Source organism: Cynocephalus volans, chromosome 2 (assembly GCF_027409185.1).
Source record: "Cynocephalus volans isolate mCynVol1 chromosome 2, mCynVol1.pri, whole genome shotgun sequence".
Lineage (NCBI taxonomy): Eukaryota > Metazoa > Chordata > Mammalia > Dermoptera > Cynocephalidae > Cynocephalus > Cynocephalus volans.
In genome coordinates this window covers 128,959,300-128,985,182 of record NC_084461.1, presented here as the reverse complement: position 1 = coordinate 128,985,182, position 25,883 = coordinate 128,959,300, and the positions used below count along the sequence as shown (strand labels likewise).

Below are 25,883 nucleotides of genomic sequence, written 5' to 3'. Positions count from 1 at the left end.
CCCCACACAAGGTTGTTTTCAGTATGCTGTTTTCTTGGGGAAGTCAGACTATAGAGCCAGGATGAATTAATTCTCCATAATACCATACATGGTCCTATCCCCAGCTACATGCTTCCTGCTTATATATCCTGTAGGATTATATGTGGGAAAATAGATTGAAAAGTTTAAATTATGATCATCTTTGGTACGTGGTGGTCAGCTTTCTCTCTGACTTTCTTGAGTGGAGCAAACTCAGGAAGCTGACTGCCTTTAGTTTTAGTGGGTTCTCAGAATGTTCAAAGCATACATTTCATACCCCTCCCAGAAATTTCTCCCTTTGCAGGCAAGATTATGACCTTACAGGAGGAAAATGACATGGCAGCTATTAGTGGCCACTGTACAAGCCCCAGCAGAAGCTGTTCTAGTGCTTGCTAAGAATATGGTGATAAGGTCAAAGAAGCAAGGCCAACAATCCCACCACTATCATACCCCTGGCTGAAGCCCCTTTAGGATACCACAGAAATTCTACACAGAACACAGGGGCCACATGCTCCATACTGGGGAGCAAAGTGGTCAGGGCTGTCTCCCACTCCTTGGTCTGAATAGTGGACTGTGCTGCATCAAACCATTATATTTGGAAGGCCACACAATCCTTCCTCCCACCTATGGCAGGAATCCCTATGCCCACCTTTCCTTTCTTGGAGGTAAAATGGGCAGAATAAGTACCCATGCTCGATTCCCCAAAGAACAGCAGGACACCCTCAGTGGAGGCAGACTGTATTTAAATGCAATTCACCTCTTTGGGGTCTAGGAAAAGCCACCCGTAGATTCATTTGCTGGGAAAGACGGTCTGAGTGGCTGAGACAGTGGACACCGGAGTCGTGGCCTTGCCAAGAGCTGACTTTCTCCGGAGGTCTGTCTGCTGTCCGGAGTGGCAGCCGCTTCGGTGGGCAAATAGGATGGTCATCTCTGGGCCCGAGGGGGCTGCTTCGGGCAGGGACCCCTTGGGGGTGGCTGGCTGTTCAGGCTTTCCAGAGGTGGGATGGGAGGTGTAGTGTTTGGTGGGAGGAGGGCTGTAATTCTGGAATCTCACGGTTTTGACTTGCTGCAAGAGAAAAGAGAGCAAAGGGACAGGGTGAGGTGGAGGACATGTGCTATTTTCCTTGGGACTTGGTTCGTGCTGTTTCTCTTCACTTGCCCCACTTGAAATGCCTCATTTGTGTGTTCATTCGGTGAGTATTGTGTCTACTGTGAGTGTCTCCTATACATCATGAGCTCCATTAGGTGTTAGGAGTTGAACGGTGAACAAAACTCACCCACATGACAGACAATTACAACCAGTGCTCTGAGCGGGGAAGTGTCAGATGCTGAGAATGTAGCTGGAATGGGGATAGTTGGGGAAGTCTTCCTGGAGGCAGAGCTCTTTCAGTTGAAGAACAATTAGGAATTATCTGGGAGAAATAGGGTAGGCAACTGCCTGTGACAAGGGCCTGAGGCAAGAGGGTACAATCCCTGCCAGGAAATAAAAGTTCACCTTTCCTCTCTTCTCTCTGCTGACCATTAAGGCCCAGCTCAAGTCCCACTTTTTCCTTGAGGCCTCTCCTGATGATTCCATTTAGAGATTTCATAATGACCTTATAGGTCCTCAGAGCAGAGTTTGCAAACTGGACACCTGCTGGCTGAATTTAGCCTGCAGAATGAGAGTTTGACTTACTTGCCAACACAGAAAAATTGGAAGATTGCATATAAAAATCAGGATTTCATATGTCTCTTGAAAAATCAAACTTCTGGCACACTGGGCCTATGCCCCATTCTGGCACTTGCTTTTTATGAGATGCATGGTCTCCAGTTTGCTCAAGCCTATCTCTCTTTCTCTTCCTTCACCTCTTCTAACCTGTTACATATCTGACTGGCACTATAGGTATTTGCTTTGGCCAATCCTTATCTTAGGGATTGATAAAGTGTTCTGTGGTACTGCTTAGGAATGATTTCTTTTTTTCCATGAAATTAGATCCTAGTGTGCCCACTGAGAACCCGAGTTTCTTTGTATTTTTTGACCCTCATTATTATCTCTCTGAAGTCCGGGCACTTACTAAATGCTTATAGTTAGAGGGCTGTATCTCATAGCTTGGAGTAATGAGCAACTGGGGCCTGAAAAACTTTGAATGATTTAATACTATAACTCAGAATAAGAACTCTCAACATTTATATTAGTCAGTGCTAACTTTTTCCAAATGTCTTTCCCTATAAGCTTATAGCTTAGCATTAAGAGCATGAGTTTTTGTGTCACATTTGGACTCTACTCCAGACACTCATATGTGCCAGCTGTGTGGCCTTGGGTAATGTTCTTTAACTTCCTGAGCCTCCATTTCCTCATTTTAAAGAGAGGATGAAAATAATACTTCCTTCAGAGGGTTGCTGTTGGGATTAAATGAGATGGGACATGTGAAGTACTCAGCAGTGCCTGCCAGGTCATTAGTATTCAGTAAATGCTTAACAAATAGGAGGAAACCACATCCTCTTTCTATTTTTAGGGGAATGGATGATGGTGGTAATGATGGTGACGGTTGTGGTGATGTTGACGGTGGTGATGTGATGGTGGTAGTGATAATGTTGATGGTGGTGACAATGGTGGTGATGTGATGATGGTGATAATGGTGATGATAATGTTGATGGTGGTGATGATGGTGACGGTTGTGGTGATGTTGACGGTGGTGATGTGATGGTGGTAGTGATAATGTTGATGGTGGTGACAATGGTGGTGATGATGGTGATGGAGATAATGGTGATGATGGTGATGTGATGGCAGTGATAGTGGTGGTGATGATGGGATGTGATGCTGATGGTGGTGGTGATGCTGGTGGTGATAATGGTGGTGGTGATGGTGATGTGATGCTGATGGTAGTGGTGGTGCTGGTGCTGGTGGTAATAATGGTGGTGATGGTGATGTGATGGCAGTGATAATGGTGATGATGGGATGTGATGGGGATGATGCTGATGGTGGTGATGCTGGTGGTGATAATGGTGGTGGTGATGGTGATGTGATGCTAAAGGTGGTGATGCTGGTGGTGATAATGGTGGTGGTGATGGTGATGTGATGCTGATGGTGGTGGTGCTGGTGGTGATAATGGTGGTGGTGATGGTGATGTGATGCTGATGGTGGTGGTGCTGGTGGTGATAATGGTGGTGGTGATGGTGATGTGATGCTGATGGTGATGTGATGCTGATGGTGGTGGTGGTGGTGGTGGTGATGTTCAATAAACTAAGAGACAGCAATGAGCATCACCTAATTTTCTTAATGTTACCTCCTCCTCCCCACATATTATTCAGAACATAAGAGTTTTTATAAAAGACATGTCTTTTTTAAAAGACTTCACAAAAACTCATGTCTTCTAGTGGGGAAAACCCTGGACTAGAAACTAATGAATCTGACTTCTGCCACAGAGGCCACAGTTAAGTTAGTTGCTGGAGTTGTTATCATTCAGTGTGACGTTGATGTCACTTAAATTCTCCTGTGCTTCAGTTGCCTCTTTTATACAATGAATAATTATGTGTCAAGTGTTATGTTAGCACTTCACATATCTTATCTCATCTAATCTCCACTCCAATTCTATCTGGCCATTACTCTTCTTACCCCCATTTTACAGATTAGGCCAAACATAAAAAAAGAGTTCCAGAAGGATGAAGTGTTTTGGCCAAAGTCACCCAGCAGCAAGCAGCAGAGCTGGAATTCAAATCAAGATTTGTCTTATTCCAAGGCCATGTTTTTTTCCAAGCCAGCCTCAAAATAAGAACGTATAAAACATTCGGGAAGCATAAAGGAGAACCAGTAGCATGCCTAGGGTGGGGATGAGGATGCGAGCAAGTAGGGGGTGTTGTGTGTGAAGATTCTTTCAGGGCTACGATTTTACTTCCTTGTCCACCAATGCTAAAAATCTCAGAAGCCGGGACAGCATTAGGGTAGTGTTAGGGATCTCAAGAGTCGGGCACCCAATGTCACAGCACTCCTACCTTTTCGATGCCATTTCTTGAGTTTTCTGGTTTCACCAGGATCGATGGTGGGGCAGATGCAGGTGGTTTGAGTGGAGGCTCACTCTTGATGGGGATGTCCTTGCCTTCCAAGATGAGGGAACTGGCTGCCGAGTGGATCCTGGTGTCACTGCCTCTGGTGACGCACGTGAGGGCAGGCTCCCCAGTGGGAGCAGGCTTGGGTCCCATCTCCACCACCATGGTTGAGGGTGAGGAGGAGACCCCCTGCGGCTGGTAGAATTGGAACTGCTGAGGCCGTACGACCATGGTGGGGCTGCGTCTGAGGGAGCCCACCACAAGGGTGGGGATCCCCGACTGGATGGGTCTCTGCAGGGATCCATCTGGGGAATTAAATGACAGAGACATTAGTAACAGGGGCAGCAGACAGCAGGTTGGGTCGGGGCTGGGTAGGCAGTGTGTCCTGATATCCAAGAATAGTTAAGTGCTTTCCTAATTTGGCTGCACTTACATTCTCTCGGGGTCTTTCAAAGGTGCCCTTATTCTTTTTTTAGTGCTGTTTGCTGATGCTGGCAGCAAATAACTGGCTAGCTGAATGTTGTGTGTGGAGGGCAGAGGGTGTCAAAGGTATGTTGCCTTCTCTCTCTCTCTCTCCCTCCAGGCCTTTAAGATGGAGGGTGTAGAAGAGAGACATGCAGAGAGAGTGTCGCAGTGAGAAGCAGACATAGGGGCAGGCAGACCAGAGAGGAAACAAAAGATGAAGGGAAGGAGGGAAGTGGGGGGGGAGAAGAGAACTCTGACCAGCTACTCGATGAAGAAAACCCTAAGAGGAGCTTCAGGCATGTGGTGGAGGGGTTGCTTTTTGCTGGGGGCAGCAGGGAGTAGTGACAGTTTGTGTGCCAGACAAGCATGAAGCCAGACAGAGGTCAAATTTGGAGAGGTCATCCCAGAGTTAGGACTGTGTGTGGATGAGCATTGCAAAGTCTCATGACACAGGATCTGGAATCAGACTTCCTCCCAAGTAAGTCACGTCACCTCGTTGCTCCTCAGAGCCTGCATTTGTAAACTGGACATAATAACAGTACATCATAGGACTGTTGTAAGGGTTGCATTTTATGATGTTTACAGAGTGTTAGGATAGCACCTGGAACATAATAAAAGCCCCATGCTTGTCAGCTGTCATTAATTTTGGGTAAAGGATAGCATGCTCTAAAAATGCAAGGTCTGGGAATTCATTTTTTGCCAAACTCCCTCTACCTCTCCTTCTCCCCCTCCATTTCTTCTTCCTCCTTCTCCTTTTAAATTGAGATGTCTTTGCCCTCAGATTCTCTAGAAAACACGAGGGTTCTTGTTATTTGGGCATACATCCTGTGGGTGACCTGGGGAATCAGGAATTCATTGCATTCTGTGGGGTTGGAGGAGACGCCCCTGAGAAACACTGCAGGCCATTTCTCCATCAGGGTCTCCTAGCATTTAGAGAGACATAGGTTATGTCCCAGCCAGAGTTATCAGTTCTTCATGACACTCCAGGGACATGTGTTTGAATCAAAGTCCTTTGTGTCCAGCACAGAGTGCCTGAGCCAAGGCCACATCTGTACTGTGACAACTCTTCATCAAGCCAGAAGTGAACGTGAAAAGCAGAATGCTTTGCTAAAACACAGCGGGCGTTCTTAGATGCTGCAAGCAGGCCGGTCGCCATTTATGCAAGTCTGACCTTTCAATTTAGATATTTATTTTTCTACTGACAGCCCTGTGAGGTGTACACGGTCAATTCTGCTGTCATTTCTCTTTGCTTTGGGGAGACTGATAGCTTGACCAGCCTCACCTTGGGAAAAGGGAGAAAGAGAAAGCCTCCAGGACCTGGAAGTCAAAGCAACTCCAGGAAGACATGTCCTTAGGCTTCTGTAAGCATGTGAAAAATTGGTTTTATGCCTTGTCTATTTATCTTGTTGGTTCCTAATTTCCAAGAGATTTAATGCTTTCTTATTACACGTGCATATAGTACAAGCAGTTAACGCTCCAAGCCGGTCAAGATTTGCACAAAGGTAGAGAGGGTTACTAAAGAGCATGAGTGATTGTGGACGGGCCACAATTCTCTGCATCCCTAAGTGGTCTAGGCTGAGTGTGAACATTTCAACTCAAAGTGAGTTCATGCTCTGGGTGAACCAAAGATGATCTGTGCTTAGTTGTATTAGCAATGACAATTCTAACAAAACGATACTATAAAAAGCTAGTGCTTCTTGTGAGATTATTATGTGCCAGGCACTGGGCCATCAGCCTTATATGGATTGTTTTATTAAATCCATACAGTAACCCTGATGAGTTGGTATTATTTTTATTTCTATTTTACAAATGAGAAAACTGAAGACTGATGAGGTCAGTCCCTTCCCCAAGGCTGTTGTGTATCCCACCCAACATTTTGTATATGTGGGAGGAGGGAGTTGGAGGAAAGGAGGGGAAGGGGAAGGAGAAGGCACTGTTAGGTGGAAGGAAGTGGCCAGAGTAGTGGGATTAGTGGTCAAGCAGGCTGTCAGAAGAAAGCACTGGGACAGGTGGAGCTAAGACATTTGCTTTCTTTTTCTTGGGGAATTCTCCTGTGTGGCTTATTGTCCCACACACATTCCTCTTCTGCCTGGACTAGTCATACTGCATTTTCAGGTCAAATCATTTAAGATCACAAGAGGGATTACAGAGCCCAGTTTAAATCAGAGGCTATAGAATAAATTGTATTTACTGTGCTTGGCTTGTTGTCTTCTTCTAACAGAGGTGTAGGAATATAAACCTTAATGTTTTGTAGAACAGTTAATGTTTCAAACACATTTTAGAACTCCTGAAAATGGAATCTTATGTAGAAGTTCAATATTAAGAGATTAAAAAAAAAGCATGGTTCTTAGTTTGAAGGATCTATATATATTACCACGTGTGAAATGTGGATGTTATGTGGGTAAAAAATCAAAGCAAGATGCAGAGCAGTGCAGTATGATTAACAGGTGTATGTGTGTGTGTGTCTGTCTATCTATCCATCCACTGAAGTATGAAGTGACCCAACGATCATGCGTTGGTCTGGCTTCGCTCAATAAAACAACTCATCATTTGGGAATAGTAAAGCACCCTTTGCAGAGGCTCATTTATAGCTAAAATCCTGTTCTTGCAGAAAGCACCGATGTACCCAGGTCGGTTCCCCCCCAGCACTTAGCTCTAGGCACGTACCTCGCTGCCACCACTTACTCTTTCTCATACTGCTCCGCCCTTTCCGGAGAGACCCTTGTCCTAAAGTCCCGGGGCTGGCTGTGCTCCTCACGGGGTTGACGATGGCGGTGGGCACAAAGACAGATTTGAAAGGACGGTTTTGCCGGGAATCACTGTCTGAAATGCTGCCTTGGGAGGACACAGAGGAGGTAGATAATGTCCATGTGGCATAGAGACCAGGGCTCCGGGAATCTGGAAAACTAGAGGTCTTTCTGGTTGTTGGACATATTTTTTAAAAGAGAAGGAATAGAAAAAGAAAATGTTCAGTCAAGAGTCCTATTTAATAAAACTATCAGCTCCCAACCAATGCTGAGTGTGGCCGCTCCTTGCCCTCTTCCTACCCATTTACACTCTTTGTCAACCGCGGGCTTCACTACGTAGGCCCACTTCCCTACACCCTGGTAGGTGCGTGCAGTGCGGGGGCAGGAGAGGTCTTGGTGGGATGAGAAGGCTTACATTTCATCATCTTTCACTCCACCTCTCATCACTCCTCACCCCACGTCCCTTCAGCCCTTCAGTTCAGAGCACATGTATTCATTTTGCTTTGCAGTGGCAATTTCTTGTTCATTCAGTGACATTTCCCACTAGATTCTAAACTCGCTGAAGGCAGAGATTTTTTATGTGACTTTTGTATCTCTGTGTTCTGCATATAGTGTTGAGTAATAAGCATTTGTTGAATGGCTGCCATGATGCATTCAGCACTGGTGCCAGCCATTTTGGCTAACATGTTGAGTGCTTACTGTAAGCCAGGCATTGGCCATGTGCTTTGCCCACATAATCTTACGGTTTCCTTATACTGGTTTTCTGAGGTAGGTACTATCAGTGCCACTATTTTAGAGATTAAAAAATTAGACACTTACAATTACTTGCCCAAGCAACTACTGGACTTGAGATTTGAACCCAGGTCTAAGCTGGCCTTCTGCTTTTACCACTGAGCAACACTACCTCCTGGCTCATTAGAGCATTCATCATTTGGTAGCAGGAAAAACCCTTTATTCTGCCTGAAATAAATGAACTAAAGCAGCTGGTAGGCCTTACACATGCCTCCATAAGACCCTAATTCTTTAGCCTTGGGCTATGAATTTCAAGATGGTATTAAAGTTTTACAAAACAACAATGCCTTGTCCATTGTTTCTAGCCTGTAACTCCCTGAATTCCAAGGGGAGTAGCTGTCATTTTACATGCCTTTCTTGCGCTTTTACCAATCCAGCTTCAACATCACATCTCCTACTGAGCAGTCCATCAATCACCTTGTCACTCTGTTGATTTAGGAACCTCTGCTAATTCCCTGGGAATAACGAACTCAACCAAGGCCCTGGCACAGAGGTGCCCTTGTTGTTTCCTTCCTGTCAATGCCTCCAGGTTTTCCTTTCGGTCATTTTCCCTCATTTATCCTCTTTCCCCTTTTCTCTTTATTAAAAAAATGCTATGTGATTTAATAATGAGCCAGTGTTGTATGAAGATAGGTAAGGCATCATTTAACTGTGGCTCATGCTGCCCAAGAAGTACATGTAGCCAAAACCTTAGGAACTAATGCTTGCAGCAAAGAGACTTCTGTCCATTGCTGTCAACCTGCCTCTGGTCCCCATAGTGGTGAGGTCAGCAAAGAGGACTGGGGCTGTCCATCAGTGAGAGGTCAGACTATATTCTGGAAGTGAGGCCTGGGCAGTGGAGAGAAATCCCCAGCACTGGTTCCCATGGCAGAGTGCAGCTGATCTGCCTGTGTTTTGAACAGAGGCCTCAAGGTGCTGGATGCTGCAAAATGGATTAGCAACAGGAAAGACACGTTCCAAAATTCTTGCTAGCAGCAGCAGAAGCAGCAGCAGCAAGGACAGAATACACCTAATTAGGCCCAAGCCAGCCTATTCCACCAGTCCCTTCTTTGAATGACTGTTTATAGATTGAGGTGTGACCTCATTTTTTCTGAGCCCAGCACTGGGCTGGATTCCAGGAACTCCTAAATTCCAGGTCTCTCATCCAACACTGAGTCTCCTTATGTCTTTTGGCAAAAAGCTCAGCACTTACCTAGCACTTTCTTCCAACATCAAAGCACTTTGCTGTATTAATTAATCCCCATGACGCCTCAGACCTGCAGACATTATAGCCCTTGTTTTCCACATGGAAAGACTGAAAGACATTCTGGACTTAAGTAGGAGAAGTGGATGTTGCCTCTGATTTGATCCCCCATGCAGGTCCCTGTGTCCTTTTCTGTATCTGGGATATTCACCCTTAAGAGTGTGCCCAGTATTCAAAAGGGACATTACAAACAGTAGCTCTACTGTGCTCACCACCAGCAGCAGCCCCCTGGTAGGGAGAAAGGTTGGAACTTGACAATCTTTGTATAGTTCTCTGTAGAGAGTTAAAGGCCAATGAGTGGTGGCCCATCTGTCATTTTTCTCCACCCATGAGACATGAGGTAGGCATACGTGTCTGTGAAGGATGCAAGAAACAGAAATATCCTGGATTACTGGGCAGAGGGGAATTTATTGAGAGGAAAGAGGGGAAGCTAAGGACTTGGGAAGAGGATCTGAGGAGGCTGCAGAAAGCTCAGCAGCAGGAATCTGCAGCAGGAAGAGTTGGATCTGATTCTGCTGCTGCTGCTCTTGCTATGAATGGTCTTCAACTTTGCCCACATCCTTCCCTCCCTTGCTCATGTTTCAAAATCCCCAGGAGGAGAGTCAGATTGGCTGAAACTGACCCTTAGTGGGGGTGATGGTTGAGGAGAAGGAGGATTTGGTTTCTTTGGCCTCTGAAAAGGGAGAAAATATCTGCCTCCCACCAAGACTACACATGATGTAGGAGACTCAAAGGGATGTTGGTGCTATTAAGGAGGGGTTTCGATGCTGAACAGATGAAAACTTCACATATGTTCTGTACAACTTGAGCCAATGGATGTCTCCAGTAGCCTTTTCCTCTCCTGGTGGTTAAAAGTTTCCCTTGTTAGGGCTGAGCCCGTGGTGCACTCGGGAGAGTGCGGCGGTGGGAGCGCGGTGACGCTCCCGCCACGGGTTCGGATCCTATATAGGAATGGTCGGTGCACTCACTGGCTGAGTACCGGTCACGAAAAAGCCAAAAAAAAAAAAAAAAAAAAAAGTTTCCCTTGTTGAATCTTAAATCTAAACCCTGGCATTTTGGTCGATTCTAGTCTATAGTTAATCCCCAAATTCTGGCTGGCTCAGTTCATTAGGGGAGGACGGTAATAAGAGCAAAAGTTTAAATGCTCAGGGAGCACCTTGCTGCTTCAAGCCCTGGTTATTTTATAAAAGGCTGTGCTATACACCGAAGGGGTTGCATTGCAGTGCGGAGCCATCACTGCAAACAGAAAACAAAGACTGGGGGGAAGAACTGAAATACACAATAGAAGAGCAGAAAGGGGCCTCGCACAGGTAGTCCAACCCACTCGGTTCTTACACGTAACTTGCTAATAGTAGCAGAAACTCAGCTGACAAAGGACAGCATTATTCATCTCTGACAAGTGGGAAGTTCATTTCTTCCCCCACAGTGGAAAGGGTGGTTAATAACAAGGGTTAGCTGCACCCAGATAGACAAATTTGGCACATGTCATTTACATCCAAGATTAGTGGGGACAGGAACTTTCTTCGCATCACAGAGCCCATCAAGGAAATTACACCAACAATGAGAAAGAATAGATCCTCTGTCACCTAACAGCTCTCAGAAGCATATACTCTGACAGGGACTTGTTCTTCTTGGGAATGCTGGTTCCCATCAGCAAAATCAAGCCTCAACAGTGGCCGCACCTCAGTAATATGTATATGCTCAGACTTCTATGAGCTGGGAGGAAGGTGTGGACTCAATGGCAACCTGTGGTGCTGAGACTCCATCCCTAGTCTGACATGCAGCCATCTCAGAGGGGGTGAGTACAGATGCTCATGACTTGCCCAGGAACACAATGGATCTATCCAGGAGAAAAGCCAAGAAGGAGAGAAATGAAAGCTGGAGCCTTGAAATACACTGGGATGGAATCCTACATGCATTCTAGTTAGGGTAACTATGTCCTGATTTTCCCAGAAGAGTCTCAGTTTATACTTGCTCAAAAGTGTCCTAGCCTAGATGACAAAATATATGGTCGCTCTTATTCAGGATTCTGGGTTAAGGCCTAGTGTATAAGCAAATGCCCTTGTAGTAGGCATGGGCCTTAGGAATTCATGTTAGATCCCATGCAAAAAATTGCTCCTCATTGTCACTCTTCGCTTCCCGGTTCGTCTGGCATCGATTGGGCAGGTATGGAAATCATTTGTTTCAATAACTTGAGCAGGTATCCATCCTCATCCTCTCCCCACCTCTAACCACAAAGGCCATTCCCTACCGTCCTCAACACCTCCCAGCGCTTACTCATATTATCAGACTCTATCACCCCACCTTGTTGCAGCATCATTGACCCTCTGGGTCTCTCCCTTCACTCCTTGAAGATTTTGGCTGCTGGGCCACTGCCACTCTCTCAATACAACCGACTGAGTGTCAGCTTTAACACTATCTCAAGCCTGGAGCTCTCTCTTAAATGCTTGTACACACAACTGCTTACCAACATCTTTACTTAAATTACTAATAGGGATTCCAGACTTAATCTGCTGTGAACTAAACCTTTATTTCCCTCCATACCTCAAAACCTGCTCCTCTCACAGTTTTCATTGTCACCAGCTCAGTAAAAGGCAACTCCATCTTCCCGTTAATCAGGGCAAAGAACTTGGACTCACCTTGAATCCTCTATTCTTTCACACCCAATATTCAATCTTCTAGAAAATCCTGTTGTCTCTAACTTCAGGGTGTATCCAGAATCTAACCACACTTCTCCTTTCCTACATGGCTAACACCCTGCCTCAATTCCCCATCACCTCTCCCCAGGATTATTGCAATATCCTCTTAACTAGTTTCTCTGCTCCTATCCTTTCCTCACTATCATTTATTCTCAACCCAGCAACTAGAAGAATTCTGGTTAAACATAAATTAGATCATGGCAGTCTTCTGCTCAAAACCCTGTAATAGGGCTAAAGCCAAATCCCTCATTATGACCTAGAAATTCTACATGATCTGGCTGCCATCACCATTCTGACCTTGTTTCCTACTAACCTCCCCCTCATTCACTTCAATCCATTTCTAGCAGCCTTCATGTCAGCACACTACTACCACAGGGCCTTTCTGCTCGCTCTTCCTCTGGCCTGGAATGCACTTCCCGCGGAGACCCACCTGGCTCGCCTCCTCATTCCTGCATTCCTTCCACTTACTTCCCAGTAAGGCCATCCCTGACAACTTATTCTATCCTCCGTTCCTGATTTTTCATCTTTGCTCTTATCATTAACACAATATATATTACTTATATATCTTGCTTTTTATCTGTCTTTCCCACTACAATGTAAGCTCCTGTGGGCAGGAATTTTGTATATTTTGTCACTGGTATTTCTCCAGTGCCTGACACATAGTTAGCACTCAATAAATATTTGTTGAAGAAATGATTTGTAGCATCAATTATAGATATATTAGTTTGCCTTTGGATATTTTGCAACTTTATTACAAATTCCAAGAGCCTTCCATTGAAAGGAATAACTATGGTCTTCTATCCCAACTTTCTGCCATGTGAAAAAATCTTTTTATGCAACCCTGTATCTGTGGGGATATAGACTTTGCCTGTGCTCCTCCTTACCAGCCAGCCTGGTTGGAAAAATCTATGGGTTGGAAAATGTAGCCTTTTGATGAACCAAAATCTTCTCTCTAAGTTATATCCACTGGTCCACTCCACTGGCCACTCATGGAACGAATCTATTTTGTGGTCTACACAGTCTATTACGATCCCTCTGACCCTTGTCTTCTACAGGTTCAATAACTCTAGTTTCTTTATAGGCTTCTCCCATAATGTAGTTTGCTATTTCCTTACCATCCTTGCTGCCCTCCTCCGGACACAGTGCCCTGCCTAAATGAAGGTCCTCTAAGTGGACATATAACCCCAGGTCTGACCCTCACAAAGTACAATGGGACTGTCATTTTGCTTGGAATTGTGACCCTCTGGTATGTCATAAAGACAGTGTTTGATGTGTGGTGATGGCCTCACTGCCTCAAGACAGGCTTTGCCTGGGCTGATGAGGGGTGGAGTAAGGGGGACTCATGGATAGCTTTGGGGTCTGTGTGTATCTGTGTTTGTGGTGTGAAGTGGCAGGACAAACTGGGGAACAATTAAATTAATAGGCACGTCACAAAATGAACAAGATTGGGAAAAGCTATGAGGGAAGAGGACCTGCATGGTAACTAGTGTTTGATCTGGGGTGTGGATGGACAGGTTAGTGGTCTGAGTTCATGGAAACTCTGCTCAGTGGTCTAGCATCTGAGACATTCCCCAAGGTGCTCCGGGGAGGTCATCTGACCACATTTTCCCATCATGCCTCTAGATGGAGTGTTGGATGTGAAGTGGGATTTCTGGGATTTGTGCAGAAGAAAACCTGACATCAAGTTTTGAGCAAGTTGCTTAGCTCTGCACATCAGTGTCTTCCTCTGTAACCTTACATAGCCAATGAGCTGAAATATGTGTAAGTGCTCGTAAACTGTGAAGAGCTATAAACAAGGTAACTATTTTTGCTAATTTTTAAAAGAGTTGGGGGGTTTTAGGGCAAAAGCTATCTCTTAGCCTAGAGTCTGGAAGAGCACTGAGTCCTGCATCAGTTCAACCTGACCTCCCAATGCCTGAGATTAAAAGGGACGCACCTGAAAATGGGGATGACATAGTTGTTTGGGAAGATGCCGACTCGCCCAGTGACCAAGGAGATGCCCCTGAGCCAGCCATCCTGGTACTTCCCCAGGACCCTGACACCTTCTCCCTTCTGCAGGTCCAGCTCATCAGGTCCATGGGCTGAGTAGGAGTGCAGGGCTACAAACCTGGGAAGACACAGGGACTGGTGAGGGAAGAAGGTGAGCATGCCTCGTGGAGGGCAGAGAGCCAGCAAATGGCAGGGGAGACAGAGAGCCCATCAGTCCAGTGGTTAGCAATACAACTCTTTTTCATATTGAAACCTCAACCTGAAAGGCTGATAAAAGTAGTAAACCTTGTTGAGACAGCAGCGGAGGGGCCCTGATCCCTGCCCTGTCCATCTCCCTCCTCCTCCTCTTCCTCCTCCTCCTCCCCCACAGAGCACCACACAGCTGCAAATTACCCACTCAGGCCAACAATGGGGGAACTGGCCTTCAACAGAGAAAGGATTTGCCGACCAGGAATCAGTGGCAGAGATGGGTCTCAAACTCGGAAGTAACAGCTCTACCGAGGATGCGTTCTCACTACTGCGTGGCACGTCCCACGAGAAAGTGGTTGCAGCCAGCAAGGTTCAGGAAAATGAGAGGTCAGCATAGAAGCTTCTCTGACCCATTCCTTCTCTTGAGAGTAGGCGTGTGTTTGACTCCCAGAAGTGGTCTGAGGAACTAGCTTAATAAGGCAAGTTCTGCAGGGAAGCAGACATTGGGAAGTGGGAAGCAGGGGTTATTTTCATCTTTTGGCATACAATGAAATACTGGCTGCATGATGGGATGCAAGGGAATGTGCTAGTGACATCGCAAAAATGTCACTGGGTTAGAGCAGAGACTTTGCTCTCTGAAGTCCACACAGGAAGCAGGCAGGTAGCACCCAGGTATAAATCGGGGGTGCGAAGACCATAGTGAATAGTGAGGTTGTGGAAGTGAGAATAGTGGCTCACTAAAGTCACTTTGGCTTGCCAGATTCAAGGGTCACCAGTATATGGCCCTCAGGCATCTCAGACAGTAGGGAGCCCTTCCAGACTCTAAGGACTCTGAGACACTGAATGTTTTATCAAAAGGGCCAGGGGAGTGTCCCCATCTACAAGTTTTTATTCCTTTCTGTAGTGCTATATTTATTTTTTTGCTGATTACTAAAGCAACAACTATTTATGACTCAACATTTTGAATCTAAAGGAAGACAACTGAAATTGCTCAATTCCCAATCTCCCAGTGATGTTGTGGTACATAATCTTCGTCTCTCTCTGCTTTTGTGAAGTAGTGGACTAGGATGATGTGGTTTGCTGATGTGTGTCTTCCCCATTTCATTTGGAGGTGGTAAAGGAAGGGGAGCTGTTGTCTCTCTGGATGGGATGGTTTGGGAGTGGTGATGCTCGAAGGCAGAGGGCTGGCAAAGATGACCCCTGGGTGCCAGGACCTGGGGTGACAGGCAGAGCTTTTTACTCACATGTTAGCTGGCGGGTGTTGCTGGGAGCCAGGCAGACTGACCATGGCCGTGGAATGTCCTGGGGAGGCAGGTGCGGGATGGAAAGTGCTGACCTACACAGACACACAAACAGAAAAGACACCAGCAGAACCAGTGAGTGCCACAAGCCAGGCCCACAGCAAACAGAACTGCTACAGAAAGGCCTGATGCAGCTGAAAGCCAAGCACCATGGCCACTGTCACCCGTCATGTGTCTTCTCTGTGGTTTGTGGCTGTGGGCACAGCAGGGTGCGGATAGACTGGTTTAGGGCCTGCTGGGGAGGCATGACAGGGCCTCATTCCAAAAGACAGCTCGTCTATGGTGTAGGATAAAGAGTGTTCTGATTTGCAGTCAACAGGGCACTGCCGGGCTTCTCTTCACCCCCCACCCCAGCCATCTCCCAGGGCTCACTACCCTCTGTGAAAACCTGCTCTCAGAAAATGGCATGAGGGCTAACTTTGGTTCAGAACTTAACACTTGCCAGGCAGTTTTAAGTGGTTTGTAAGTATCAGCTGATTTAATCCTTATTAAAGGTACTATCTTAATTTCCATTTTTGGATGATTTATTGAGACACAGAGGGAAAAAAAGGTCACCCAACTCATACAAAACAAAGAAAATTTAAAATCAGAGAGTCTAGGTTCTGAGCCACATTCTTATTGACTACTGCTCGTATTAAAACACACACACACACACACACACACACACACACACACACACACACACACACACACGGCAGCTTATCCAATGACTTGTAGAAGAGGAATCTGAATCCCTTTCCCTTTTCTATAATGAGAGAGGAAACAACAATGATAAAAGTTCCTAGAAACTGCCTACCATCCTAGGACTCTGCCTATAATCTAACATACTGCCTTGCTTATTTCTTTCTTGGCACGTATCACAGACCGTGATTGTTTCCTTGTTTATTCACTGGCCATCCTCCCCACGAAACTAAGTTCCACGAGGGCAGGGACTATGTCAGCCTTGTTCATCATTGTATTTCTTATGTGCTCGGTATGTACTTGTAGCTTAAAGAACAAACGAATAATGAATGGATGAATGAAAAGGTCTTCCTACCTAGTACACCACAGATTAGTGAAACCTTTCTAAAACTATACTTTTGTGGGTACAACTATTATTTGTATATTTGTGTTTGTGTACTTTACTGAGTGCATGTGTCTCTGGTTCCATGTGCAAACATGTACATCTACTTAGAACCCACAGCAGTTATATGTACATGTGTGATGGCACTGGTCTATTGTATATATGATTATGTTCACACATGTAATCTATGGGTTGATAGGTATGCATGCTGCATGTGATTATATGTATGTGAAATTGTATATATGATTGTAAATATCTGTATGAGATTCTCTGTGTATATATGTGAACTCGAGGTGTACACAGCTATGAACAAGTATGTAGCTTTGTGTGTGTACCTGTGTCAATGATTGTGTAAGTGTATGTGTGGTTGTGTATGTATGTGTGAGATTTCAAGGATCTAGCTGTAGGATCAGAAAACCATTACAGTCAAGTATTGGTGAATGTAGAGGGTTAGAAATCTTGATTTTCACTTGATCTTTAGATAGGGTTTTTAGGTACTGCATGCATGAGACAAAGGTCTCTGGTCAGGGGACAAAAGTCCACAGCCAGAGCCAAAAGCCTATCTAATCAATTCTAGTCAAGTATATGTTGATTTTCAGTTGATTTTTAGATAGGGTTTTTAGGTAATGCATGCATGAGACAAAAGTCTCTGGCCAGGGGACAAAAGTCTACAGATGGCATGGCAAAAGCCCATCTAATCAATTCTAATCACTGTTTAGGGATGGGATTATGTACTTTGACTATTTAACATACTGATTGTTAAAATATGTTGAAGGAATTGCTATAGGGAAAAATGCGAAAAAAATATTTGCTAACAGCAAGCTGTTTGTTGGTGAAAACTTTAGAGACAATTATCAGAAGAACATAACTTTTGCTTAAATCATTTGGGGAGAGGTTATATTTTGGGTTAAATAATGATTGCAGTATTATCAATTTAGCTTTTCACAAATTGTACTTTGGAATGTCACCATGTTAATTTAAATGACGTTACTAGTTTCCATTGTTTAGGCTATACCTAGCCATAGATAACTTTTGTCACATTGCCCATGTCTTTGTGTACTTTTGAAATGATTGAATCAACGGGTTTTTCTTGTGAAACTTCCTTGTCTTTACAATAAAAAACAAAAGCTAACTTTGAATCGGGGCTATACCCAGTTTTCTCCTTCTAACAGAAGAGTTGCTGAGGTGCAGTCCTTTGGGCTTCTCATTGCATTCATCTTGCTTTGAGTAATCTTTTTTCCATCTCTGTTACACAGTGAGAAGTGTAACCGGTGAAGAGGTAGAAAAATTGAAACCCTCATATATTGCTGGTTGGAATGTAAAATTGTGTAGTCCCTTTGGCAAACAGGCTGGCAGTTCCTCAAATGATTAAACATGGGATTACCATGTGACCCAGTAAGTCCACTCCTAGTATATACTCCAGAGAAATGAAAACTTATGTCCACACAAAAACCTATACACAGATGTTTACAGCAGCATTATTCATAATAACCAAAATGTGGAAACAATCCAAATGTTCATCAGCTGATGAACAGATAAACAAAACATGATATATCCATACAATGGAATATTATTCAGCCATAAAAAGGAATGAAGTATTGACAGATGTGAGAACATGGATGAACCTTGAAAACATTATACTAAGTGAAAGACACCAGACACAAAAGGCCATGTATTATTTGATTCTGTTTATATGAAATGTTTAGAATAGGAAACCTATAGTGATAAAAAGTAGATTAGCTGTTTCCATGGGTTGGGAGGATAGGGAATATGGGGGTGATAGTTAAAGGGTATGGGGTTTCTTTCTGAGGTGATACAATGCTCTAAAATTGTGGTGGTAATGGATTCACATATCTATGAATATCTAAAAACCACTGAATTGTACATTTTAGATGACTGAATTGTATGGTAGGTGAATTGTAACTCAATAAAGCTCTCAATAGCACAACCACCCATCTGAGGTACTCTAACACTGCCTAAAGTGTTCAGAACTTTGCAATCAAATTTTGTTACAGTGGGTCCCTCAAACAGAGGTGAAAAGGAGCTGGCTTTGGGATAGCTGCTCCTTCCCTATGACTGGGCAAGGTACATCCCTGCTGGACTTAGGAGAGGTGCCAAGGGAGAGCCTTGTTATATGAACAACTAATCTTATGTTTGTGGAGACTGTTGGGCCACTGATTAAGCAGGATGAACTTCACTTAACACCCCTGACTTTCCAACATTATGTTTGAGTAAAAAGTACTTCTATTCATAAACACCATTAATCATTTAGAGAGGAGGAAGTTGACAGAATGCAAAGCTACCCCTCCGTTACATCAGGCTCTTTTTACTTCTCTGGGCCTTCATCTGGGGACGGGAGTATTTCCCCCTATTTGGAACAATGACCCTGGCCAGGACTGAAATCTGGGGGCTTGTGATGGAGTTATTTCTAATATGGAATGGGAAAGGATGTCAGATTCTCAGGTTTTGAGATGTCCTGGAGGAGAACAAAAGAGAGAATGTGAGAAGGAGGCAGGAGAGAGGGTGAGAGAGTGGGAGGCCCTGAGACGTGCAGAGTTAAACTGGGACAGAGACACAACTGGAGAAAGACAGATCCAGAGGGACTGAGGGAGGAAGAAAGGATAAAAGGGGGAGATAAACACAGATTGGAGAAAAAATAAATAAAACAAAAAACCCCAAAACATGGATTGGAGAAACTCTAACAATACATTTATAAGAAGAAAAATAACCCAATAAAAAGTTGGCAGAAGATACCACAAAAGAAGATATTCTGAATGGCCAATAAGCACATGAAAAGATGCTCAACATTAATAATTATCAGGGAAATGCAAATTGAAGCTGCCACGAGACACAAATACACACCTATAAGAATGGCTAAAGTTAAGAAGACTGACCATTCTGAGGGCCGGTGAGAATGTGGTGAAACTAGAATTCTTGTAGACTTTGGATGGGAATGCAACAGGGTACAACCATGCTGGAAGACAGGTTGGCCATTTCTTATGAAATTAAATATGCACTTGCCACACTACTCGCAAGCATTTACCCAGGGGAAATGAAAACATGTCCACACAAGAACTTTTGCCTTAATGTTCACAGTCACTTCATTCATTTTAGCCCCAAACTGGGAACAACCCAGATGCCAACTGGTGAATCAATAAAAAAAAAATTATGGTATAACCACAGTGGGGTACTCCTCAGCAATACATGCAGACAACACAGATGGATCTCAACAACATCATAAGTAAAAGACACAGGACACAAAAAACTATGTAGTACATGATGCCATTTATATGAAATTCTAAAAAAAAAAAAACAAAAAAATCCAGAACTATAGTGACAGAAAACAGATGAAGAGTTGCCAAGAGCAGCCGGGGGTGAGGAGAGAGGTCTGACGGCACAGGGGCACAAGAAAAGTTTTGCAGTTGATGCAAATGTTCTATGTCTTGATTTTGGTACTGATTCCATGCTGTAGGCGTTTGCCAAAGTCACTGAACTGTATGCTGAAAACAGTTGAACTTTATTGTACATAATTATACCTTAATAAAGCCATTTAAAATATGAATACATTATCTAGTTGGCAGCAAATATCCAAGTGGCCTTAGCCAGACTCAGCTCAAACTCTGGAGTGGTCAGGAAAAGGAAAGAGAACAGCTCACCTTAATAGTGGGTAGCTAACAAGTGACCCTCATGGCAGGGAACACTTGAGTAGGACAGACACTGAGAGTGGGACCCTTTGGATCAGGGGCTTAATCAAGAAAGCACAGACGACTTGGATGAATGACTGATTGGGGAGACAGGAAAAGAGAGCAAGATAGATAAAGGCAGGGAAGAGAGAAACTGGGTGGGAGGGAGGACAGGCAGATCAAACAGCAATGAAGGCCCCACCCGGTAAGTGAAGACAACCAGACAGATGGCCAATTTCTGAGAAGGCAAGCCTGTTCCTGTCACTAGGATCGAAGACAGGAGGCCCAGCCTTTCCGTGAATGGGTGGGCAGGTGTTCCTTTCCCTGGGGTTAATTGTGACCTCAGGTGCCTGTGCCACAAGGGGTTAGTGAGCTGGATGTGAGGTCCTCCAGCAACTGATGCCTCCTGGCACAGGGTTCGGGCACCTGAGCAAGATCAGGGAGTGGGTATGGGTGTGAGGGTGGACATTTCTGCTAAAACCTAAATGCATTTTTTCCCCTCCCTTTTGAAGGAAATGACTCATTTAAAAGAAGTCTTTATCAATCATAGAAGAACTGCAGCTCGTGTGGCCTCTGGGTGTTTCCAGGTTTCAGATGTTCAGTGAGGGGTAAGGGGGTATGGAGCCTGGCACAGAGTGGTTGCAACACTCTGCTGGCCCCTCTGCCTTCACCATCAGGAATGCAGCCCCCTCTCAAGAGTCTGGAGAGGCCGTCTAGCTTGGCACTCAGGCATGTGGCTCTACCATGTACCAGGACTTGTGATCTTAGGCAAATGATCGAATTCTGTGGATCCTCCATTTCCTCAAAATCTGTAAAATGGAGACTATGATGGTGTTTCTCTCACAGAGTTGTTATGAGGATTAAATAAAATAATCCATGTAAATTATTTAGTACAGGGTCTAGCACACTGTAAGTGCTCAGTAAATATTACTTATTTTGATCTGCAAAGAGATTAGTTGCTGCAAAGTGTGGGGATGGGGTGGGTGGGGCACCTCATTTTATGGAGCAGCCCTGCTAGGTCTTGGACTAAGAGCAGGATCCAAGAATGTGGTGGGGGATGGGGACAAATGTTAGTAGCAACCTGCTTCTTCTCTTCTAGAGAAAAACCTCACCAGCTTTCCAAAATCTAAGTTTGCTTTTCTCCTCCCTGACCCATGCCGTGGCACTCAGCTATTTTCTCCAGGGCTCTTGCCTTTTAGTAATTTGGCAGGTATGAGGTGACTTCCCCAATAGAGTGTGAATTTCTCCAGGGCTGGTTATGTTCCTGCACTTGGTATTCTCAGGAGTTAGCAAGGGCCTAGAACCTACAGTGTTCACCTCAGGGCTGGGAGAAGGGCTGCATTTTAGACATAGAAAATTAGGTATTATTGGGTAGTTTCTATACCCACCACTAGTCAGATGGAGTTGACCATCTGACTTTGTCAAGTTAAAAGCTCATTTCCCCCTATAGATGACAAAAGACTTAAGAGCCACATTTAGTAATTGCAATGTGTGGACCTTATCAGGTCCTATGCACTGTACTAGTTACCGGGTTACTGCAATAAACAAGATGCACAGGCCTACATTCCCATGTGGAAGCACAGTGTATACCGGGAAGGCAGTCAAACCTGTAATTACATACACATGGTTTGTGCTGGGGTGGGGAAGGTCAAGATGCTGTGGTTGCTTCCAGGAGAGGCTTGCCTTGACCTCCGATGGCTGCTTCATTCTCAGAGGTCATGACTCCAGTGCTAATTTACACATGGGCTTCATTTTCATTAAACCCATTTTTACAGGTGAGGAAACTGAGATAAAAAAAATTTCATGATTTCTTGGAGATGGACAATGAATGAGTAGTCAAGTTGACACCAGAAGCAAGGACCGTAGGCTCAGAGCCCTTTCTGTAGAACACCAAGGTTAATGCCTGTCATTTCCAGATCTCAATGTGTCTAAAGGGGTCGTGTGTATAAGGCATGTATGTGCCTCCCAGAAAAAACCATGTGGCCAAATGCAACATTCTGTTGCTTATGTTCGTAGATATGATGACCACTTCCCTGTCAAATGTCCCTTGTAATATGGAATAGGTCTGAAGGCAGGTGGAATATTAAGTTGTTTTTGTTTGTTTTTCTTTTCCCTTCCCTTGCAGAGCCAAGGTGCCAAAGGAGTTGGAACTCCTGTGCCAGACTGCTATCAGCTCCCTATCTACACCTGTCTCCAACCCAGCCCAGCCTGCAAACCATCCCTGTTTTTGATGAGCAAGGAGCGGTCACCCAGTGCTATTTATTTGTCCTGAGAAAAAAAACACTGTCTGTGAAAGAGAACTCATTTATGAGCTGTCAGCAGGTCCATTTAGGTCTACCTCAAAAAAAAAAAAAAAAAAAAAAAAAAAATCCTGAAGTACACGGATAGGTCAGCAGGGGTAATATTGTATAACACTGTGGAGACTACTGAATTTACAGTTCCCAAATAGTCATCAAGTTTGGAATATTCTCTGTGCTTTGACTGCTGCTTTCCTCTCCAGCCTCGCCTTCTGCCACCCCTCCTCACCCCTCCTCACCCCTTCACCTCAGTGGGCTCTTTTCTCAGCTCTATTTCTGTCACCCTTCACTTTTGCACCTCCCCTTCTCCCTTACTCTTGTCTGTTACTTTCCTTTGTAATTAAAATCTTTAAATTATAAATACATTATGCAAACAATAAGTGTATATACTTTTATGTGTCATTTAAAGAAAATAATAAAACTGACACCTATATACATACACCCAACTTAAGAAATAGAATAAAAATAGCAATTGAATACTGTACTTAGAGGCCCCCTGCATATTCCTCATATTCAGACCTCTTCCCTCCCCCAAGAGGTAACTTACACCACTGAAATTTGTGTTACTCATTCCAGCATTTTTGTATGTAGTTTTTTTTTTTTTTTTTTACCACTTTGGTATACATCCCTAAACAATACGTTGCATAGTTTTGCCTGTTTTTGAACATGCTATGAATGGACTTAACAATGTGTGTATTCTGTGACGTGCATCTTTTGCATAATAAGTTTTTGTGTGTATTTTTGGCTAATTTCCACTGCTGTCTCATATTTCATTGTATAACTATACCTCCCTTTAACCATCCTGTCATTTTTGTGTCATTTAGGTGATTTTCAGTTTGGGGCTGTTATGAACGAAGTTGCTATGAACACTCTCGTACATATTCTCATACATTCATCGTCCCCTGTGCACACATACAAGAGTTTCTCCATGATATACATTCAGGAGTGAAATTGATGGGCCATAGGATATGAGCCTGTTCAGTTTTACTAGGTAATAACAAATTGTTTCCCAGTGTGGCTGTAACAATTTACACTTCCACCTGCAATGAATAACAATTCCTATTACCCCACAATCTTACCGGCGTGTGGTAATGCCCAGCATTAATATCTTCCTATCTGGTGGTGTGAAATGCTATCTCATTGTGACTTGAATTTCTTTGAGGAACAATGAGCTTAAAATTTTTTTCCCCAAAGTCTGTGAGCCATTCTTGTCATATGAAATGCCAATTCATGTCCTTTGTCTCCCCCTTCCCCACTGGGTTATTTATTTTTTTCTTATTAAGTTATGGAGTTCTAACATTTTAGATATGAATTATTTGTATGTAGCTTGTGTTTTTACTCTGTGGTATTTGATGAACTGAAGTTCTTATTTTTAATCTAGTCAAATCTATGATATATTCCCCTATGGTTCACACTTATAAACAATCTTGAATAAGATTTTTTTTTTATCCCAAGGTCATAAAGATATACTTTTATATTGTCTTCTAAAAGTTTTATAGTTTTGCCTTCCACTTTTAAGTCTTTAATCCACCTGGAATTGATTTTTGACAAGGGAGGAATCCAATTTCATCTTTTTCCTCACGGATACCCAATTAACCCAGCACCATGGTTCAACCTTCCCCTCTGATCTGCAAAGCCTGCTCTGTCATAAATCATGTCTCCATGCTGTGTCTGTTCTAGGTTCTCTAGCATGTTCCACTGGCTTAATAGAATCTCTATGCTAAATTCATGCCATCTTATTTACTACAGCTTTGAAATAAAATTTGGTATCTGATTGGGTAAGTCCCACTCTTCACCCCAACCAAAATCCCTCTTCTTCTTTGTTAGAAGTATCTTGCCTCTTAATTTTTGTTTGTCCATTTGAATTTTAGAATCACTTTTTGAGTTCCATAAAAACAAACAGCAAACAAACCCATTGGGATTTGAATTTATGGATGAATTTGAAGAGAAACAACATCTTTAAGATACTGAGTCTTCCTATCCAAGAACATGGCATAATTCTCTATTTATTTTAAGTCTTCTTTAATATCTTTTGATAGAGTTTTATAAATTTTCTAGATAAAAGGCTTGCACATCTTTTGTTGGATTTATTCCTAGGGATTTAAAAAATCTAGTTGCTGCTGTAAATGGTATCTTTTGAAAAAATTATTTTTCTATTTTTCTTTTTAGTATATGAGAAATGCAATTGATTTTCTTATATTGATTTGTATCAAGTAACCTTGATAAGCTCATATCTATTCCCAATATATTTTTCTAGATTCTTTTGCATTCTCTATATAGACATCTGCAAAGAGTGACAGTTATGTTTCTTCCTTTCAAATAACCTTTTATTGTCTTTTTCCTATTTTACTGAGCTGGCCAGGCCCTCCAAGACAGTGTTGAATAAAAATATGATAATGGGCATTCTGATCTTTTTTCTCTAGTCTTAAATGGAATGTCTTCAACATTTCATTATTAAGTAGGATGTTTGCTGTAGATTTTAGATTGATTCTACTAATCACATTAAAGAAATTCCCTTTTATTTCTAGTTTGCTACGATTTTTTATATATATAATAAATGGATATAGAATTTTATCAAACATTTTTTCTACATCTATTGAAAATGTCACATGGTTTTTCTCCTTTAATCTGTTAATGTGATACATTACATCAATTAATTTTCTAATATTAAACTAACCTTTCAATCTTCGGAAAAACTCAACTTGATTAAGAAGTATTCCATTTCCATACATCCCTGGGTTTAGTTTGCAATATACACTTGAGGATTTTTGCACCTCTGTTCATGAATGAGGAAGAACTCTACTTTTCCTTTCTTATATTGTCTTTTTCTGGTTTTTATATTAAGAATATCCTAGCCTCACGAAATGAGTTGGGAAATGCTTTCTTTTCTCCCATTCTTTAAAAGAGTTTGTACAAAAGTTGGCTTATCCCCTCCTTGAAATTGTCAAAGAGCTCACCTGTAAATCTGTCTGAGTCTGGGGTTTTCTTTGTGGGATTTTAAATTACTGATTTAATTTCTTTAATGGTTATGACATTATTCTGAAGTGCTTCCAAGAGTTGTTACCAGATATAAGACAGTTTCTTTTCATAAACCCTGTTTGTTGAAAATAAATTACTGAGGGAGCATTTACCTGGTGGCCTCTTTTGGGGAAAATGGTGATACTTGGGACATCTACACAGAGGCTTGGAAAACCACAGCCAACTGGACCTCCATAATGTCAGTTCAAGTCCTTAGAGAACTCCAAAGTCCCACTGTCTTATTCAAGAAAACCCCCCTGGGGACAGTCACTGATTAGGTGGACTTTTGTAGCTCTGTGAGACACTATGCAGCCATGGCTAAGGGAGTGAACTTTTGGGGTTGTCTGGCCTGG

The 25,883-nt window shown here is 43.4% G+C and overlaps 1 protein-coding gene across 1 annotated transcript in view; it reads right to left on the bottom strand.

The window, feature by feature from the left end:
• Positions 1-807: 807 nt before the first annotated feature.
• SH3RF2 (SH3 domain containing ring finger 2) overlaps positions 808-25,883 on the bottom strand; it is a 116,198-nt gene continuing 91,122 nt past the window's right edge. Inside the window, exons 5-9 of the mRNA XM_063087810.1 lie at positions 15,413-15,504; positions 13,927-14,097; positions 7,195-7,427; positions 3,991-4,349; positions 808-1,084 (exon numbers count right to left, since the gene is read on the bottom strand). Of these exons, the coding sequence (XP_062943880.1) occupies positions 809-1,084; positions 3,991-4,349; positions 7,195-7,427; positions 13,927-14,097; positions 15,413-15,504 (1,131 nt within the window). The 3' untranslated portion in view covers position 808. The remainder of the gene's footprint in view (positions 1,085-3,990; positions 4,350-7,194; positions 7,428-13,926; positions 14,098-15,412; positions 15,505-25,883) is intronic.